This window comes from Emys orbicularis, chromosome 7 (assembly GCF_028017835.1).
Source record: "Emys orbicularis isolate rEmyOrb1 chromosome 7, rEmyOrb1.hap1, whole genome shotgun sequence".
Taxonomy (NCBI): Eukaryota; Metazoa; Chordata; order Testudines; family Emydidae; genus Emys; species Emys orbicularis.
This window is the reverse complement of record NC_088689.1, coordinates 104,283,014-104,304,710: the sequence shown is the minus strand read 5'-3', so window position 1 is coordinate 104,304,710 and position 21,697 is coordinate 104,283,014. Positions and strand designations below refer to the sequence as shown.

Below are 21,697 nucleotides of genomic sequence, written 5' to 3'. Positions count from 1 at the left end.
GACTAGATGACCTCCTGAGGTCTCTTCCAACCCTCTTATATGATTCTATGAACTCCTGTCATTCCCTGGTGTTTATCCCTCTGATGTATTTACAGAGAGCAATCATATCTCCCCTCAGCCTTCGTTCTGTTAGGCTAAACAAGCCAAGCTCCTTAAGTCTCCTCTTGTAAGGTATGTTCTCCATTCCTCTGATCATCCTAATAGTCCCTCTCTGCACCTATTCCAGTTTGAATTTTATCTTCCTTAAACATGGGAGACCATAATTGCACACAGTATTCCTGATGAGGTCTCACCAGCACCTTGCATAATGGTAATAATACTTCCTGTCTCTACTGGAAATACCTCACCTGATGCACCCTAGGATTGCATTAGTCTTTTTCATGGCTGCATCACATTGGCAGTTTATAGTCATCCTGTGACTGTCCAATACACCCAGATCTTTTTCCTCCTCTATTGCTTCCAACTAGCATATCCCCAGGTTATAGAAAAAGATCTTGTTGTTAGTTCTTAAGAGGATGACTTTGCATTATTAAATTTCATCCCATTTCTATTACTTCAGTTTTCAATGTTATCCAAATCTTCTTGTGTGATACCTCCTGTGTGCCATCCACAAATTTTACTAGTATAGTCTCACTTTTTGTGCCAAGATCATTAATGAAAAAGTTAAATAAGATTGGTCCCAAGATCAATCCTTGAGGAACTCCACCAGTAACCTCCGTTCAGTCTGACAGTTCACTTTTTAGCATGACCACCCCAAACTCCCCTGCCCTCTATCCAACGCCCCCTGCTCCCTGCCCCCTTACCGCGCTGCCTGGATCACCGGTGGCTGGTGGCACTCCAGCCACACTGCCCGGCTGGAGCCGGGCCACGCTGCCGCCACCGCCGCCGCCACCACCACGCAGCACAGAGCACTGGGTCAGGCCGGGCTCTGCAGCTGCGCTGCACCACGAGCTCAGAGCCCCGCCACCCAGAGCATTGCGCCGGTGGTGGAGCGAGCGAGCTGAGGCTGTGGGGGAGAGGAGACAGCAGAGGAGGGGCCGGAGGCTAGCCTCCCGGGCCAGGAGCTCGGGGGCCAGGCAGGACAGTCCCACGGGCCAGATGTGGCCTGCGGGCCATAGTTTGCCCACCCCGTCCTAACGACTTAGTGGTCCCCCTTCTTCTTTCCTTGTTTTCTTTTAACTTATATGACTAAAGAATCTTTAATTATTGGTTTTAATTTCCTTTTGCAAGGTTCAGCTCTGCTTGGCTTTTGGCAGTTCTCACTTTTTCTCCCCATTTTCTGATTTCAAAGGGACAAGGAATATCTGGGGCAAATATGAGGGTAATGATTGGAAACCAACTGGCCTGAAAGACTATTGTGAATAAGTCACATTGTATCTTGTGAGCAACTTGGAACAAAAATCCAAGAGGTATAGGCCAAGATTTTCAGAAGTGATTAGTGGATGACCAACCTCAGATACCTTAAAAGGGGTCTGATTTTTCAGAGGGTGGCTGCTCAGTACTTTCTGAAAATCAAATCCCTTAAACTCATTTATGCAAACTTTTCTGACACGCATTTAAGGGGTTAATCGTACTTGTTGTATCTTCTCTGTTATGAATGGGTGTCTAAATATAGCAGTTCTGAGTCATTTCCTTTAGCAAAGCCTTAATTCCTTGAATTTAACAGGTTTAATGTCACTTTTAAATCCATCACTTATTACTAAATGTAGAAGAAGGTTTGAAAATATTTGGCTAGAATGTTAAATCTTTTCTTTCTTTAAAAATTATGATCAATGAAGTCATAGCTGAATTTCTGTGGATGTCAAAATGGCCTTAATGAAAAACAAAAGTCATAGCCTAGCTCACAAAAAAAAAAGTTGTAGGCAATAATTTTATTGCTTGTGGATAGCACATATTACACAAATTGATACAGACATGAACACTTCTGAGGTCGACTGTTCCATTGCCTGACAGATTTCACTGTTTGGAATCTGCCCCACCCTCCACTCTTTCCATTATTTAGCTTGACTTTTCATTATACTAGCTGCAGGCCATTTTCCATTGTTTTGCTCCTTTTGACCATCCTGTCTACAAAAAAAAACCCCACAATTTCAATTGGCATAATTCTTTTTACCTTCACTTACCAAGAATTATTGTGTACCTTTGCTGGTGTGGGATGAATACATTAAGATGGTAGGGAAAATATCCTACACAGTATCTGATCCCACAGTCTTTATTCAAATAAAACTCTTACTGAAGTCAAAATAAATGTTCCCTGAGAAATGACTGAAGGATTGCGTTTGAAATTTGCACAGTGTTTTGAGAACTTTCTAGAAGAACACCATTATTATAATTTTTGACAATCTGGCATGTAAAGCTGAAACTTCAGTGTTACATAGAGAAACTACAGTTGCTTTCATTTGTTTAAAGATTTTTGTTTTAACATTCCTCTTTGTGCATAAATATGGTATCTGATTCTATGTAACTTTTGAGAACAGTAAGACAGTTATAATTTAAAGCAATTTAAACCAGTATGGTGTGATTTGAAAAAAAAAAGTGACTAAACTTTATTAATACCCTGCAATTTCTATTGAAATTATTTATATATTATTCCAATAAGCTTATTTGCTCAAAGTAACTAAGCGAACATTTTTTTCTTACCTGCGGAGTTACATAACAGACTATTTTTAAATGGGACAAGAACAATTAACGTAATAAGTTCTAATAATGGGATCTGGTTATTTTTAAAAAGATCATTATAATACAGTGATATGCATCACATCCTATATCCTTTTTGCTTTGTTACTCTCATTCCTTACCTCTTTGTTGGCTCTGTCTGCTTGTACTAATGTTCCATTCAGACACGGTTCTACATAGTGAAGTTCTTCATTGTACTGTGGGGGGAGTGGGAAGATGGAAAATTTAATTAAAGACTTTGAAAGATACAATTTATTTTAATGATTTAGCGCTACAGTAAAAAAGATGCATATAAAGTAAAAACAATAGAATTCAATTCATTTAAAAAAAACTGGGCATGGGATTTTTTTCTTCTTCATATCATTCTTAGTATTTCAAAGGCTGGAATTTTAAAAAGGGAGGACCTACTTGATTGAATGCCAGAATACAGGTAGGTTTAGTAAGTACTGTACATAATTAAATAAACCATACTATAGCAAAAGATACAAATGTGCTGAGTCTTAGGAAGACTGGCTAACAGAAAAACCTCCCAGGTTGGAATCTGGATAGTATTAAGAATTCAATGCTGATACAGTTCCAGCCTTAATTCCCAATCCTCTGCTTCATTTTGAGCAAACACTGACAAATATTTGAGTCAAGGCATGATACATTTTGGGGGATGGTATTGTAGGAACTGAGCCAAAGCTCTATGAATTTGAATCCATTCTGGAAATGTTTGAAAGTGATCAATCAGAGATTGGCAGTCTTTGTAAAACTAGCTTCCATCACTTGGGCCCAGAGTTTTAAAAGGTATTAGGTGTTGCTCCACTCATTACTGCAAGGCCTATGTGACTTAGATGGCTACGGTCTGGTCTGCACTACAGAGCTAGGTTGACATAAGGTAGCTTATGTCAACCTAGCCAACATAAGAACTCCACCTCTATGTGCGGCGTAGAGTCACGGTCGATGTAGTTAGGTCAACACAGTGACAATTTGTACAAGTGCTCCTGGAGGACATGTACTGCCGATACAAGGAGCAAAGCAGAGACATGCACAAGTGATGTAATTACTGTGGCGGCCGTATGCCAATGTAAGTTAGGTCCACTTAATTTTGTAGTGTAAACGTGGCCTAAGTCCCATTTTCAAAAATGAACTAAACATTGAGGATAGTAAGTCCCATTGACTTCCAGTGAGATGTATGTGCCTCAACATTTGAAAACGGGACTTAGATGTCTAATTCACTTAGGCTGAAAGCCTCAAAAGTATTTAGGGTCCTAACCACCACTGATCTGAGCCTTAGGCCTTGCAACCCTGAGCAGAGAATGCCAAAATACCTTTTAAAAACTGGGTATTAGTCTCACAGCATGAATGATACCCTTATTCTTCCTTTTCTGTCTATTCTTCTGCAGAGGTATCAGAAGCCAAAATATGGAGGGGGAGGCCTTTATGCTCCAGTTCTGCTTGGTTTCACCCCTCAACAGATACCAAGTGAATCAGTAGAAGAACCATGACAGCCAATGAAAGAGGACAGCAAGTTCAGCCAAAAGTATTCAGAGAAAAAATTTCACATGATTAATGTAAGTACTCACTCCGCCTCTCTCCATCTCAGTGAGAATAAAAAGAGTCTTACAATGATTCATTGCAAAAGTGCGGCTAACACAAGGTTCTTCCCACATTACAAGTCCGCATTGTCCATGTCTGGCTGGGACTCGGGATTTATTCTACATTCTCTTCAGCTTCACACTGCTCCTTTTTCTCATATTCTGCCTAACCCTAGACCCCCTGCAGCCTTCTCCTTCTTGGACGTCAGTCATCATCATTCATGTGGACACTGACTGCAGTGCTCTCCAACACTCATTAATTAATTACATGATCATTAGTGCATGGGGCAGGGTATTTAATTTGATCAGTGCCAAACTATTCTGGAGGCATTGTGCCAAATTCAGTTGTCAGTTATACACTAGTATAACTCTCAAGTAACTACACTCACTGACTGCAGTGGCTATAGTCTGCATTCAAACTGAGTAACAGAGTAATTGGATTATTGTATCAATGACATGTGCTATCTGGTCAGTGATTCCCTGTTCTGCAGCTAGTGTGTATACATCCCTCATTATTTTAATGCAGTCAATATCAATCCATTCTGAGGATTCCTATGCACACTGTGACAAAATTCCTCCTCTGCCTTGGTGGATCCTGCACTTTCTGGCGGATTTGCTCGCCTGAGAGGTTCACGGCAGTCCTCAGTTTGACCACTTTTGTTAGTGGCACAAACCTGCCGTTCACTCAGCTAACCTCATCACTGGCCAGCATGGGGGAAAGGGAAAACAATCTCTGCAGTCTCTGTTGTCCCACCTTGTGGGTCAGGGACAGGCCAGATCCCTTTCCAAATTAGACCTTCCCCTCTGGTGTGTCTCACAGACCAGGTCAACTCCTCCTGTGTCAGATAGGGAGTTTGGGGGGAAGGAGGAAACCCTCCTGGCTATCAGGGACATGCAATCCAGAGACCCAGACAAAAAAAAGTGGGGGCATAGGCTTGCTACTTGAAAGGGGTTCACCTGGGGGACTGGCAAAGGGTCTCAGAAGGGGAAGCCCATCATGGGACTGTGTATTATTGAATGAGAATCAGCTTTTATAAAATATGTATAGTGGGTGTAAATAAAGACAAGACTGCACGTTACTGGGGCATAAGCCAAACCACAGCTACAAAACCCCCATGTAAGAAAGAAGGGTAGTTACAAAAGGTGCTAAAAGCCACTAATTCCCATTATTAGGAGCCATACAAACCTTTGAACCAAGTACCAAGAAAAAATTAGTTACCTACAGTTTGGTATTAATCAAAACCACTCAATAACATTAATGATTCTGTATCAACTGACTTACGATTGTCTGCTTTACCAACCTTGCCTGACGAAATGCACAACTTCATGCTTAACTGAACAAGGACATAGAAAATCCAGGTTTCCCTCATTCAATGTAAAGTTATCTCTTAACTTTCACATACCCTACCACAACAATAACTGTCTAAAGTAAAAAGAGGAACTTCTGTGGTGAAAGCTTTGAGTAGTCTTGAGTTTCAATTATGTTTTCAATATATTCTCTTCTGTCACATATTCCCACATCCATATACTCTAGCCACTAGTGTTCCTTGTCTCTACCACACCTAAAATGGGCATCTGATACAATTAGGGCCCTACCAAATTCACGGTCCATTTTGGTCAATGTCATGGTCATAGGGTTTTAAAAATAATAAATGTCATGATTTCAGCTATTTAAATCTGAAATTTCAGGGTGTTGTAATTGTAGGGGTCCAAAAAGGAGTTGGGGGGATCACAAGGTTATTGCAGCAGGGGGTTGCGATATTGCTACCCTTATTTCTGTGCTGCTGCCGGCAGTGGCGCTGCCTTCAGAGCTGGGCAGCTGGAGAACAGCAGTTGCTGGCTGGGAGCCCAGCTCTAAAGGCAGAGCTGCTGCCAGCAGCAGTGCAGAAGTAAGGGTGGCATGGTATGGTATTGTCACCCCTACTTCTACACTGCTGCTGGCAGGGTGCTGCCTTGAGAGCTGGGCGCCCAGCCAACAGCTGCCGCTCTTCTGCTGCCCAGCTCTGAAGGCAGCGCAGAAGTAAGGGTGGCAATATCGCTAACCCCCTAAAATAACCTTGTGACCAACTCCCAAAAGACCAGATTTCACAGAGGGAGACCAGATTTCACAGTCCGTGACGCATTTTTCATTGCCGTGAATTTGGCAGGACCCTAAATACAATAGAGAAAGTTTCCCCTGCACCATCCTTTCCCAACTTCTCCTTTAAAATCTCAATCTGATCTTATCTCCCTGGCAATTTAAAATGAAAAAAATTGTTCAAACCCAAATTAAATTTTTGACATTGCTGGAGCAAAGTAAAATGGGGGAGCAGCTGATCACTAACTGACTCTAAGAGAAACATTTACTCAGTGAGAGAGACATGTAACCTGGTATATCCCCCTGCAACAGCTGCTCCTTTTTGTGGAAACTGAGGCTAGAAACATGTGTCTGTTATAATCTGTATGCACTGTTATACTGTATGATCACATAATATTAATGTTTGAAAATATGGCTTGAGATGAGTGTCCAGCAGAGGTAAGCAAGCAGCTTCCAGTCAATCAGTTTCCATATTCCTCTCTTAAGAGATCTAAAACAAAATCCATAGAGAGAGACAATGAAATTTACCTCTGCTGTACTGAGCCAAGATGATGCCTTCCATTCTATTTACACCCAGATTAGGACTGCACAAAGATCCCTGGACAGCCTGATATGGAGCATAACAATAGGCTCAAACCAGGGGAGCTGCAATTTTTTATTTCTATGATTCCTCTCTCCCATCACTCTGTACAAGTAGCACAGAATCTGTAGCGACTGTACCAGCCCAAAGGCAGAAGAAAACGTATTACAACCCTACATGCTGGCTCAGATTTGGTGGAAGTGAAATCCAACCATCTACACTTCAGTGGCACAAAGCCTGATTTACTCAATCAGGCTGAAGCGAATTTCACCCTTCATCTATTCTGAATGAATATAAGGGCTTCAAATGATGCAATTCTGAACGACCACAACAAACTCTGTTGATATGGTTATAATGGAAATTCTGCACATTAAAAACTGGGGGTCTTATTGCTGTGCCTTGAACTCACCAATAATGATCTCCTCTAATCAACTTTGCTAAAAATCATTTGGCTGAGGCATTTAAATTGATTTAACAATCTCATCCCAGTTAATATTTTGTTCATTTCATGTATGGCTTATGCTTCTGAAAAGTATTTTTCAAATTTCAGCATTGGACAGAATTAGCACTCTGGTTTTTATGATAATATTGTTAATTTAATGCATGACTTAGAGTTATACTTCAAAGCAAATTGAAAAAATATGTCTGTTCTCTTGTTGTTGCAGACATCTCTGTTCATGCACTGATGATCTGACCTTAAATTTTAACTTAGACTGCACAAAACCACTCTCATATTTCAACAATACTTTTGTAATTCAATCATCTAGTCCATCAATTTTGGATAGGTTTTGCAATAACCTACCCATGAAAGCGAAAACGATTTTTAACATTATCTTTTTATGTTTATTTTCTGGAAAGACCTGCATTGGATTCTTTTATGTTCTATATACACAGATATATTCAGAAAATAATTTAGTAAAGATGAAACAGTCCATATATATCCAGGACCGGCTCCAGAGTTTTTGCCGCCCCAAGCGGCGGGGGGAAAAAAAAAAAAAAGTCACGATCGCAATCGCGATCGGCGGCACTCCGGCAGCAGCTCCACCACGCCGCTTTCTTCTTCGGTGGGAATTCAGCGGCAAGTGCTTCCCTCCAAGAGGGACCCACCGCCGAATTACCGCCAAACAGCCCTTCCCCTTGGCCGTCCCAAGCACCTGCTTGCTGGGCTGGTGCCTGGAGCCAGCCCTGTATATATCATATATATACCCTGTCTATTAAAATATTTTTCACTCTCCTATCTTATGCATACTTCAATTAACGGAATTTTTAATGATGTTCATGTATAGTGACCACAACTCATTTTTAGTCAGGCTTTAGCCCTTCATCTGCTCTGAGCCCCCTCCTTCCTGCCTTATCTTACTTTATTTCACTGATACTGTTGCTGACTCTCTCCATGGTTTACTCTCCTCCGCTTGATTCTTTTGGCCTTCTCCCATTGCAAGATCCATCCTGCCAACCCTGATTCCTGACTCACCCCCAATATATGCCTCTTCACTTCCTGCTCTTATGCTGCAGTGTTATTGGTAGAAATCCTATGGCCAGGCTGACTTCCTCTACTACGAATTCATTCTCTTCCCTTCCAGTTCTGCCATCTTCCTAATAAGCAATTCTACTTTTCCAACTTAATTGAATCCCATATCCTTAATCCCAGACGCCTTTTTGTCATCTTTGATGCAGTCCTCAAACCTTCCCCTCCTCCTGTCTCCACTTCTCTCTCAACACAGGTTCTTGCTGATTTCTTCCAAGAAAAAGTTGATAAAAAACACCATGACCTTCCCCCTCCCACTGCCGCTTCTTCCCTTCTTCCTTTCCCTCCTGCAACTCTCTCCTCCTTTTCCGGTCACAGACACAGATGTTTCTCATCTGCTCCCCTCTCTAACTTCTCCATTTGCTCCCATTACCCCATCCCGTCTCTTGATCACCCTTGTGTCTATTCTCATCCTCTCACTCTCCTCTAGCTCTTTCTATTCATATTACAAGTGCACAGTAGTCCCTCCCATCTTAAAAAAAAATCCCCCAAACACCCTTGAGCCCACTTGCCTCTCCAGAAACTGCCCCAGCCTCCCTTCTGCCTTACATCTCTAAGTCCCCCATTCTCTTGTCCTGCTACACCTTACGTCTGAGTAATAATAATAATACATGGAGATATATCTATCTCATAGAACTGGAAGGGACCTCAAAAGGTCATTGAGTCCAGCCCCCTGCCTTCACTAGCAGGACCAAGTACTGATTTTTGCCCCAGATCCCTAAGTGGCCTCCTCAAGGATCCCTCCCCCCCAACTTATTCACAAATTCAACTACCATCTCTATGCTGGTGACTCACAGATCTACCACTCTGCTGCAGACCTATCTCCTTCTGCCCAAACTAAAATCTCAGCCTCTCACTCTGATATGTCCTATCTAGTGGGAGTCTAGCTATCAGGTCAAGTACAACATGGCTAAACAGTACTTTTAATCTTTCCCCCAAAAGCTCTACCCACTACCTCCTTTTAGGATCACTACAGACACTAGTTGCTCAGGACCATTATCCAGGCATCATCTTCAACTTGGATCTCTTTCTCTAAGTGCCCACACCCAAGCTATCTGTAAATCTTGCAGATTCCTTCTGAACAACATCTTTAAGATATGGCCTCTGCTATCCATCCGTACAGTTAAAAATTTCGTCCGGGCTCTCATTATCTCTCATCTCAATTACTGCAACATCCTTTTCTCTGGGCTTGACACTGTAATCTTACCCTACTCATATTCATTCAAAATACTGCTACAAAGATCATTTCCCTAGCCCATCACACTGACAATGTCATCCCTCTCTTTGCATCCTTTACTGGTTCCCCCTTTCTCAGTTGCATCAAATATAAGCTAAGTCTCTTCACTTTCTAGGATCTTCACAGCCTATCTCCCCAATATATCATCGCTCTTTCACTACTGAGATGTTGACTCTTATGTCCAATCAGCCCTGTATGTACATCAGCAAATGTATGTCCTCACGTACGTATACTGTGGTAACTCAGAGGATAAGTATCACATACCAATTTTCACATGCCAGCCTCCATTTTCAAGCAAGCACCTTTGTGTTTTCTCCCATGCTGCCCCTCATGCTTGGGAGGAGCTCCCAATAAGCAGGGCCGCCCGGGGGGGCAGGGGGGGGGGCAATTTGCCCCAGGCCCCGGGCCCTGCAGGGGCCCCCATGAGAATATAGTATTCTATAGTATTGCAACTTCTTTTTATGGAAGGGGCCCCCAGAAATTGCTTTGCCCCAGGCCCCCTGAATCCTCTGGGCGGCCCTGCCAATAAGCATCTAAAAAACTACCTTATTATCCTTCTTCACAACCCTCCTTAAAATTCTCCTTTTCTGTGATGCCTACAAAAAACTTGAAAACACAGTTAAGCTACTGGTGTGTGGAGATGCCACTGCCAATCATGCTGACTAATATTCTCTCCTTGTTTCCTTGAACTCCCCCATGTGTCTGTCTGTACCACCTGCTGTTTCCTGTTCTATACACACTGTAAGCTCTTTTGGTTCTGTGTTTGCGCAGGGCCTAGTACAAGGGGTCGTGGTCCATGGCTAGGGCTCTTGAGCATTAACACAAATCATTATCAATGGATTCAGTTTTGTGTCTACAAATAAATGTGGATCCAAAATCGGCAAGCACAAACCAAAGCAGTTTGATATCTAACTCCCTGTTTGTGCCCATTTTGTAGTGTCTAAGAGGCTATCGTATAGAATGTAGTATAAAAATATTATGCTCAAATCATATAAAATGCCTACAAATTAAAATAAAAACTGTTTAAAAAGTGATTTACACTCTCTTAAATGAAGCATTTAATAACTCTATATTTACAACAATAATAAAATCTCTAAATATCTTTGGAGTTCCTATAATAAACCAAGCATGCAGAAACTCTACAATTATAAAAGAATAAGTATAGAGTTGCTATAATAAGTTAAGCAACTTGCAGCTGTATGGTTATTGTACTAAAGTAAGGTGTTCTATCATAGCTTTATTGCAAAGTCACTATTTTTTATACATTTTTCTAGATAGATAGGTCTATTGGGTTACTCCATTAAGAAAATTATTTTCATGAAAAGCATCTAATTTTCTTCCTGAATCATTTACAATAACTGACACAACTACTGATAAGCATCATGATTACCGACTAAATATGGCTCTTTAAATCTTAATTCTTTAGTTAATACATTTTTGCCACTTAGAACATTATTTAGATTATTTAAGTTGATCACAGTTTTGTTGAAGAACAATAAACCTTTCTTGGTACAGAATGTAATTATGCCTTCCTCTTCTGTGAGTTTCTGTTAATTATGTAATGAGTAATTAAAGATTAATAAGAAAGATATTCTGAACTAACTGCCTGTTATCTGTTAAAATATAGTAAGTGCTTGGATATTTAGGGACTATTTAGTCATTTTACATACAAAAGATCTGCATCTTACTGGGGACATTTTGTACTACATAAAGTGCACTTGCTTGTACCTGAATAAACTCTTCAGCATATATTGAATAAACAGTTTTAAAAAAATCCTAGGTTTGATATATTATGATACTAACATAAAGCATTTCTAAAGCTATCAGCAAGGAACATGTATAAGCTATAAGCCAAGGGCAGCCACAATATACAAGTTGAAAAGGCAGCTAACTTTTAGTGCCTGTTCCTGACACCCTTACTCACATGAGTAGTCCCTTTGTGTTTAAGGGTTGCAGAATTAGGCTCTTACCTTGTAATTAAAAAAGTTACTGTGCCGTGGAAAATTAACTGCCACATCACACAGAAATAATGACAGCTGTTAATGATTTAATGTATCATCTTTAGTAACACTGATAATGCATCTCATCAGCTTAGCTTTGCTGCACCCATTCTATTCCTTGCAAAATAATGTCATATCACAAGATCATATCGGAAACTGACCTAGAATTTGAATAGGGTATATAGTAAATGTATGTCCTCACGTACGTATACTATGGTAACTCAGGGGATAAGTATCACATACCAATTTTCACATATAATTTTGCAGACCATCAAAGAATGTTGGTGGTGAGTAACATGTGAATTGCCATATTTGCCATTATTTTGTTGCTGCTTTAAAAGTACAGAAAAACAATGGCTATTAGGAATAAAAGTGAAATGAGACCCACAGTGATAATACGCAGATCAAGATGACACAGTGCAGTGAGTTCTGCATGTTGCTTTACTTGCTTCATGACTTTTTTGCTGATGCAGCCAGCAGTTCGGGAACTCAATTGGCTTGGGGGCTAAACACCACCCCTCAGATCTCAGATTGAAAACTTTAGGGTATCTTTGTAAACTTGATGCGAGTATGTTGCAGTCTTAACAAAGGGGCTCTGACACTACAAGCCTATTGTAACTTATTTTTATGTGCAAAGCATTCCTTAGCTTTCACTCTACTACGGAAAACAGAGAAAAATGCATCTATTGGGTGGGGGGGAAGCTGAACATACAGATTGCATTAAAAAGCTGCATAAAGTCACACACCAGAGCTGTGCTGGCTGCAACTCAGGCAATCACATTAGGTTATTATGGCAGAGATTATTGCAACTCCCAGAATGACATACAGAAAACTCTGCAGTCTGACACAGAAAGTAGTCGTGTTGGGATCAAAGAGGGAATATGTCCAGAGAATTTTCAATATGTTAAGTGAAAGCAAGGAATAAAGTTGCTTTGGAAGAAATGCAAAGAGTCTGTCCAATTACTGAGGTTCAGTGAAATAGCACGCCATTACACAGTCCTCGAGACCTGTCCTCTAAATTCAGTTTATTGGTGTACATGGCAGGATGTAGAATATGACAAAGAATACAACACAAAACAATTAATTAGAAAAAGAAGGGAAGAAAAATACAGAGAAACTCACAGCAATTATGTTGAAAAAGTCATCATCTCCAAGGGTATCCAAAATAGATGATACGGTTTGCTTAGCAATTGTCAGACGGAGTCCTTTCATGCTGCCACTGACATCAACTAAAATAACCACGTCTTTTGGAGAAGTAGCTGCCTGTATGTACCTAGACCAAGAAGCAAAATGCAGACTGATCTTATATTTTTTAATATTTCTTAAAAACACATTGGTGGTTGACTGTTACCTACCATTTTCGATTTCTGCAGTCAAATGCAATAACTCCATTCTCATCTGGTTCCCATTTAATTCCTGTTTAAAAAAAAAAGATTAGATTACAATATATCAGAATGTTCATAATACGTATCTTTGCTACTGGTGAAAGTAGCATTTAAAGGATTCTAATATTTTATTGATTGAGCAGACATGCTTAAATATCACATACAAAGAACTATAGCAGTTGCTGGTCACTGCAATAGCTAACACTGGAAAAATACTTTAACAAAATAGGACCATGGGAAATACAATCATCTTTCTCAGCTGCTTTCAGCCCATGGCAGGGTGAAGGCTGCTTCACCACTATTCTGTTCATCATAGTAAAGAATGTGTCTAGAGCCTTGCTATGCTTAGCCATGGTAGTTGGCAAGAGTGTGATGATGCTAATCAAGTCCATTTCCCCACTACTCTTTCTACCATGACTGAACTTGCCAGGGACTGTCATGCTTGATGGCATCACTCACAGGTTGTGTTTCAGACATTTTGCCACAGATCACTTGACTATGATGAGGTAATGTTTCTGACCCATGGGTCAGAGGAAATATAATACTAGCTTTCAAATAAAGAACATCAACAGGCCAGTCCCCCCTGTTTTTAAATCAACATATTTCTGGACTTGCATTCAATCCATAGCACAATAAAGGATCCTCTTAAAATAACAATGCTAGAATTTCCACTATTGAAATGTCAAGGATCTTAAGGCCTGAACTATAATCTAAAACCTATATAGAGAGATGTGTCAGTCATCAGCCAACCACATACATATATACAAACATTGAAGACTTTAGGCTCCAGAAAACAGCCTCTAACCAATCAACTAAAAGAGCAGTTTCACTAGTGGCCTGATCTTGAATTAGGGAAGTCAATGGGAGCTTTGTCATTGAAATTAATGGGAGCAGGATCTGGTGCTATGCAAGAGCAGAGTGTTATGTAAGAGCCTGTATTCTGTTGTAGTTTAATGGGTGTTAATCAATGTATGCTTAAAACAATCCTTTGAGATAATCAGATGGCATCAGAAAGAAGATGCCAAGAAAGTGCAAAATAAAAAAAGGAATGAATGAAGAGGAAATATTGCATCTGTAGACAGAGCAGAATACCCAAGCGGAGTACTATCTGAATGATCTGAAGGGTGAATTCTCTTCTTTTATCTTCTCACACTATTTCAGGTTAAGAAATTACTTATCTTTTTGTGCCTCATGTAATTTTTTTCAAGTAGAGAGATAGCCAGAGACACAGAAACATCCTAAGTGTGTCCCTAAGCATTTTTTTAATGCCTTGAAACTTATAGGAACGTTTTTCATGCCTTACAGCAAAGGCAATTCTCGTCTCTATTAACTTACAGAGAAGGTATTTGAAACCATGTCATCTGATATGTGGAACTTGACATGATTTCTGGTTTTCTGCTTTATGTCCCATTTTTATCTCACCCCAGGGAGAGATGAGTCTCACAGCACCAGGGAGAGGCTCCCCTTAAGTCAGGGGCGGGCAAACTTTTTGGCCCGAGGCCCGCATCGGGTTTCAGAAATTGTATGGAGGGCCGGTTAGGGAAGGCTGTGCCTTCCCAAACAGCCAGGTGTGGCCTGGCCCCCGCCCCCTATTTGCCCCCCACAAACTCTTCTTGCCCCCTGACACCCACCCGGGACTCCTGCCCCATCCAATCTCCCCTGTTCTGTGACAGCCCCCCCAGGACCCCTGCCCCATTCACCCCCCTGCTCCCTGTCCCCTGACTGCCCCAGGAACCCCCGCCTTTGACTGCCCTCTGCTGCCCCATCCAACCTCTCCTCTCATTCCTGACTGCCCCCCTGGGACCCCTGTCCCATCCAACCACCCCTCCTTCCTGACTGCCCCCCTCGGGACCCCTGCCCCCTCCAACCACCCCTTCTCCCTGTCCCCTGACTGCCCCCGAAACCCCTGCCCCTGACTGCCCCCCGCTGCCCCATCCAACCCCCCCTTACTGACTGCCCCCCGGGACCCCTGCCCATCCAACCACCCCTTCTCCCTGTCCCCTGACTGCCCCCAGAACCCCTGCCCCTGACTGCCCCCCGCTGCCACATCCAGCCCCCCCTCCTTCCTGACTGCCCCCCTGGGACCCTGCCCCCATTCAACCCCCGTTCCCTGCCCTCTGACCACCCCACCCCCTGACCACCCCCCAAACACTCCTGCCCTCGATCCAACCCCCCCACTCCCTGCCCCCTTACCTCGCTGCCTGGAGCACCGGTGGCTGGTGGCGCTACAGCCAGGCCACCCAGCGGGAGCCAGCCACACACTGCGCAGCACAGAGCACCGGGTCAGTCCGGGATCTGCAGCTGCGCTGCCCCAGGAGCTCGTAGCTCCGCCGCCCAGAGCATTGTGCAGCGGCGGAGGGAGCTGAGGCTGTGGGGGAGGGGCCAGGGGCTAGCCTCCCGGGCCAGGAGCTCAGGGGCCGGGCAGGAGGGTCCCGCAGGCCGGATGTGGCCCACGGGCCGTAGTTTGCCCACCTCTGCTTTAAGTCATATGAATGAGGAAATTATTAGCATGGAAAATACTAATTTAATTTGATTTAGCATAGAAATAAAGATGTGTAGTAATTACTTTTACTTACCACAATATGAAACAGCTCTACTACTCCAAAATTAGGCTTTTTACATTATTGTTAGCTGTCTGAGTTCTATTTCTACAGTTGCAATGTTGGCATAACTTCTGCCTGAAGTCACATTTTCATAATTCCCAAGCAAAATTAAAACTTCATTTTTTATTAAAAATTCAAATCCAGCAGAATTAAATATCTCATATGATACAGCACTATGCAGAAAAATGTCCCACGGGTCTTACCTGTTCTAACCAAGAAACATAAGTATACCTATAATTCTGCAAACTTTCCCCCCCACTTTGTTACATGTCTGTGCTAGCATGCATGCATGTACAGCATTTGCTAGAACCAGTGATATCTCATCTTGAAATTATGCCAACTCGCTCTGAATTTCTACATGGACAAGATGCACAGTGAGAAAAAGTAGGCCTTGCAAATAGGTTTGGAGTTTGAAATGGCAAAAATTGCAAGTACTGGCTCAATTTCTTTTGTAATTTACATTCAGTTGTATCAATTTCCTGGTTGTCATAATACAAGGAATTTGTAAACAGTAAGCGAAATGCACTAAATTGGGTAAATGTACAAAAACATGGTGTTTCAGTTTCAGGGTAATAACACCTGTATTCACCCTCGGTGCTCCCTCGAGGGCACCCACTTAAGGTTCCTGGCTCCCAAATGCCATCTCTCTTGGGTGGAGAACAGCTTCTCTCTCTCTCCTTCCCAGGGTTTTACGGCTGCACATCTCCCTGCCTTACACCGTGATATCCCCAGCAAGCCAGTATGCCTATAAGCCACCACCTGTGTTTTACTTTCTCTGCAAGGGTTATGAGCAGTGTACTGCCAGCAGTTACAAGATACCACACCACTCCTTCTAAGCAAGCACCTTTATTCTTAAGGTAACAGCATTACAGAAAAAGCATGTAAGAAACCAAAAGAAGTCCCTATACACATGTCAAAAGTGTACCAGAGGTCACCCATTAGTCTTATGGGGCCCTAGTAAGTCAAAGTCTTTCCAACCCTTCTGCAGGGGTTGCACTGAAGAATCCTGCCCATACGTTGGATTAGAAAGAAGGCCCCAAGTCAGTTTAACCACAAGCTTTTTATGCCAAAAGCCTTTTCTTTGTCTGTTGGTCTCTGGAAAATCAAGTTTGAACTAGTATATGTGAACCTCCCCAAAGGTGGGACCTCTCTAGAGGTGTTTAAAACCTAAGTGATTCACCTTTTTGGTTTTGGTTCTTGGAGGAGCTGTGATAATCATCCCGCATAGAACAGAACACAATCATACATTCAATCCCTGCCCCAGAGTGATGCATACACTTAATACAATATGTTCCCACAAAGATACTGCATGCATTTGCAATATATGTCACACCTGAATTGGGTAAATGTGCAAAAGCAAGTGACAATATATTTGCTCTTGGACTATTCCCAATTTTTTCACAATTACAAATATTAATTGGGGGGAAATGGGATAAATATTAATAGCCCTTGCTTTTTTAAGAACTGCTCTGAGAACTCTAAATTAAGTTAATGGAATCTGTGGGTGCTTGCAAAATTCAGGACCTGCAACACTAATTTTTTCATGGAAACCTGTAGCAATATCACCTGTTCATTTTATTTTAATTAATATGCATACCTGGATACTGTCTAAAAAATCCCTTTGCACTTCCAAAGTACTGCCATATGAGAGAAGGGTCACGGTCAAAGTTATCGACAAACACCTTGTTTAAGGATTCTGACCAAAAGACTCCATTTACGATAGCTGGATCTGAAAAAATAAAGAAGAGTGACACTCAGTTGATAGAATCCCTTGCACCATATCATCTTTGGCTGATTCAGTATCTAAAACCATTGGTCTGCAAGTTCTAGCTCATAAGTCAAGTGCACTCTCTACATGTGGCTCCTAAGAAGAGCACAGTTTCAGTGAGTATTTCTCCAGGACTTTCTGGGTCTCAGCACCTATTAACTTGGTGTGCATGGGCCTCTGGAAACTATTTTCTCCAGCCTTCATTCCCAGCATTCAAGAGATGACCCACAAAACACACCTACTCCAAAGAGAGAGAAAACTTCCTTCAGTAGCCAAGAGAGAAGGGTGAGGGGCAAATGCACTTCCCAGTCAAACTACCCTCCCAACATCTAGCAAGGTGTGGAGAGATGGGTGTGATGTTATACTATAACATAATACTGCAACAAATGGACAATGGTGTTGAGTCATGATGATGCAATGTCATCATGTATTAATGCAACATGACAACACAAATATTGGATAATGTGGCAGGAAATCATGATGGGATTATTTTGTCTCTCTCTAACATTCCATTTCTTAATAAAGTTGCTTTGAAGCAGTTACAGGCATACTTACAAACACTTTCAACACTATTTATGTATTTTACCTAGTGGAAACGTATACATAGATGTAGAAGATTCAATATATACATCACTAATCTGTGTAAGAGTTCCAAGACATACTTTATAGGTGAGAGTTAAATGTGTTAATTAGAATATATAACAGGAAGGGTCACATCACTATTACTGAATGAATGTACTGTAAGGGTAACAGATTATTAATTACTTTAACTCGTAATTTACACACTTTTAAGGCTTGGGATTTTTCATGATAATGTTATTGATGTATTCTGTATGAATGTTTTGTATTTAGTATGGTCACTTTAACTGTATGTTAAAAGTTTATTTGTGCGGATAACATACATAATAGCCCTGTCAAAAGACAGATTCTATTTCACCAGGTTGTTACTCTTACACACCAACACTCCTATCTTCGCTAAAATCTTTAGAGGGAGACCCTCTGCATAGTAGTATTTTTTTTTAGTACAATGGAGTCTAATGTATGTTTTACTTTATAATAATATATATTATTCAGCATGCACATTAGAAAGTGAAGTGCCTTTCATTTCCTGCTGGAGTATGTAAGCGTATTGTGATAAACAAACAAATGCATAGCAAACACAGCATAGCACTAACTACTATATGAAAAAACATGGAGCTTGGATTTTCCAACACTGACTGACCTTTTTTTTTTTATTCCCATAAACAGAATAGTACATGAAAGCAAACTAAAACTCTCCATGTGAGAAGATTTTTTTTCTATTATGTTTTTTTTCTTTTAATACAGCATAGTATATTCAACCAGTAATACTTAAAATCCTAAGACACCCTAGTACTTTTTGTATGCTGTAAAGTGGTTATTTGTCATAAAAGTGACAAAGCAAAATTGAATTAATATATTTGAAAGCCAAGCTTTTTGAGCTCGATATCACATGTGGTTGTGAAATGAGACATGATAAAGAAAGACACTCTATATTCCTAATACAACCTGCACCTAAAGGCAATGGTTTCAAAAAGAAAAAACAAAGCTAACTTAAAATCTGAGTTGTAGTATTGTTTTTAAAGGCATGGACACACACACAACTTGTTCAAGTATTTGAAAGAACACTTCCACTAGAAAAATAAAGCTAACTTAAATCAGAGCTGTAATTAAAAAAAAAAAAAGCACATATAACTACCCACTTGTTCAAGTGTTTCAGATAATGCTTCCACAGACTTGTAAAATAATGGCACTCTGCATTGATTTCAGAAGATTGCTTAGAATGTGATTTTAATGGAGTGGAAAAAAGGTGAATTGTTTTCTATCCTTACATTCATCAAAGAAAAACACCAGGAGAAAAAGGGAAATGTCTCAGCTACACATCTTTGAACTCTGCATTCATCTAAATATTTAAGTTTACATAGACGGGCTGTTGAAAAAGCAAGCTCAACAAAGCAGATTTTGTTTTAAAAACATGTCTAGTGGAGTTAAATTTAGTCCTAGAAAATGAAATATTATATTATATATAATATCAAAACCTGTCAAACTAGAGACATACCAAACACAAATTTGAGTTCTCTCCAACAAATCTACTATATGAAAGTAAACCCATGTCACTATACAATGTTGGTGTTGCCTAAAGGTCATTATACTGTACAGCAGAAAACCTCAGGTGTTCGCGAGTTTACAGTTACTCCAATAAGTTTCCCTGAAACACCATGGCCTGAAATTCAGGATCATTCTTGCCTAACCTACAAAAATAAAACATCAATTTGGAGAAATACGATCCTAATCTAATAAGAAAGCAAACCTTGTGTTCAGTCCTAATACGGCATTTAGTGATTAGATGACAAAAGTGACATGTTAAAATCTCAGCCATGTTCTCACCCCACCATATAGCCCAACACTATCTTGAATATTGTGATTCTAATCCCATTGAAACCATGCTAGCTCTGTTGGAGGAGCCAGATTACTATTAAACAGCACAGCTGTTTCAATGACTCATTGCAGCAGTAGTATAGCTAAGGTGGTCAGGAGTTCAAATCTCACTTGAAACACAACATTTAGTTTCAGTTCTTTAGGGTTTATTTCCTTTTCTATGAGCATTTTAAGGGAGATCTCCTCTTCAGAGGGCATGCAAAGCGCCTGCTCTCAACTTGGCACCTGAGCTCCTTCATGGTCCTTCCTTCAACAGGAAGAACTAATAACCAATCTGAGGTCGGACATCACTGCTTTATGACTTTTAATTTTAAAGGCATTTTGGGGCTTCCTCACAATTTACATCCACGATTTCATGCCAGAAACATGACATCATACAATTTCAATGGTTCACCAGATTTCTTCTATCCTGCATTCCTCAGAGACCCCAAAATCTTATTGCTTGTCTCCACCCTATCCCAAAGGCTTCACATCACACCACCACTCATTCCAGCAGAATAAAACTCAACACAGCTTCATTTGGAGTCTATATGAGCTCAAGTTCAACATATGGGAGGCCATTTTCTTGCCACCAGACAACTTTACTTGCCCAGGCTGCAAAGTTTCAGTGTTATAATATGAAACCCTGAGAGTAAGTATTTGAAAAATTATTTTAAAATAAACAACACTGCAGATAGCAAGTACCAAGGGAAAGTGATGTTTATAAATTAAGACATATTGAAATATCCATGCTTGTAACTATAGATTGCTTAAGGATGAGCTAACAATAAGTAATCGCTGTAATGAGAGAGAGAGAGAGAAACCAGGAAATTCTGATACAACAGGGAAAATTTTACCCACACATGCCTGTTTTAGCATATTTTCTGCATTACATTAATATCAATAATCACAACACATCCAAAGGCTGATCACTTAAAAGCATTAATCCAGTGACCCTGAAACTAATCAGAAACAGAGAGGTGCATTAAGCAGGGCATTTTAAGTAAGAGGCAACAATTAAAAATCTACCATGCCCTTTAAAAGACAATCAGCTCCTTTAAAATGAATGCTAGATTGTCGAGAGAGGATTTACTGCCTTCCTGCATGTTGCACTTTCATTATGCTGGCTGTACTGTTAGCAACACTCTGAGAGTGACCTGAAGGTGACTCTTTATACATCAGCCACTCTTATTTGGAAACATATTAGGCCAGACTCTCTTCAGCCCTTTCAGTGATGGGCAAGGAAAAGTGAGGTGCAGAAAACTTACCTGCACTATGCCCCTCAATCAAGTCTCTACATTCCACTGAGCACAGTACTCCTGAAGTGCTAGCAACTGCTAAGAGGCCAGGAAGAGAAGGGGCAAAAGATCAGAGCTGCAGGCATGCTCCCTTCATGTGCTGAGAACTCTGGGAGTTGTGCTGTGGACATAATGCCCTTACAGTACTCCTGATGGCATGGCTACACGCCACCCTCAAGGCAGGGCTGTGGCTATAAAATAGAGATCCACCGCTTATAACGGGCATGTTCATGACTTTGCCAGCTAGCACACCTTACTCATAAACTAGGAGCACCCAGGTCCCAACATGGTTGCTATGTATTCATTGGTATTTGGACCAGCTTCTCTCTGTGAGAGTGCCACCCAAACTACAACTGAGATCCATTCGAAATTTCGAATACGTTATACGTTAGACCTGTTGTGCTAGCCAAATTCCAATTCTGGTAACTACATTCTGCCAAAACAGTATTTTCCACTGCCTGTCCTGTTGTGTATTGCTGCCCTGTGCTGTTTGCATCCCCCAAAATACACCTCTACCTCGATATAACGC

The 21,697-nt window shown here is 41.0% G+C and overlaps 1 protein-coding gene across 1 annotated transcript in view; it reads right to left on the bottom strand.

Moving 5' to 3' along the window:
• CACNA2D3 (calcium voltage-gated channel auxiliary subunit alpha2delta 3) overlaps positions 1–21,697 on the bottom strand; it is a 729,039-nt gene that overhangs the window by 370,718 nt on the left and 336,624 nt on the right. Inside the window, exons 6-9 of the mRNA XM_065407986.1 lie at positions 17,264–17,395; positions 13,034–13,094; positions 12,801–12,951; positions 2,799–2,873 (exon numbers count right to left, since the gene is read on the bottom strand). Coding sequence (XP_065264058.1) covers positions 2,799–2,873; positions 12,801–12,951; positions 13,034–13,094; positions 17,264–17,395 — 419 coding nt within the window. The remainder of the gene's footprint in view (positions 1–2,798; positions 2,874–12,800; positions 12,952–13,033; positions 13,095–17,263; positions 17,396–21,697) is intronic.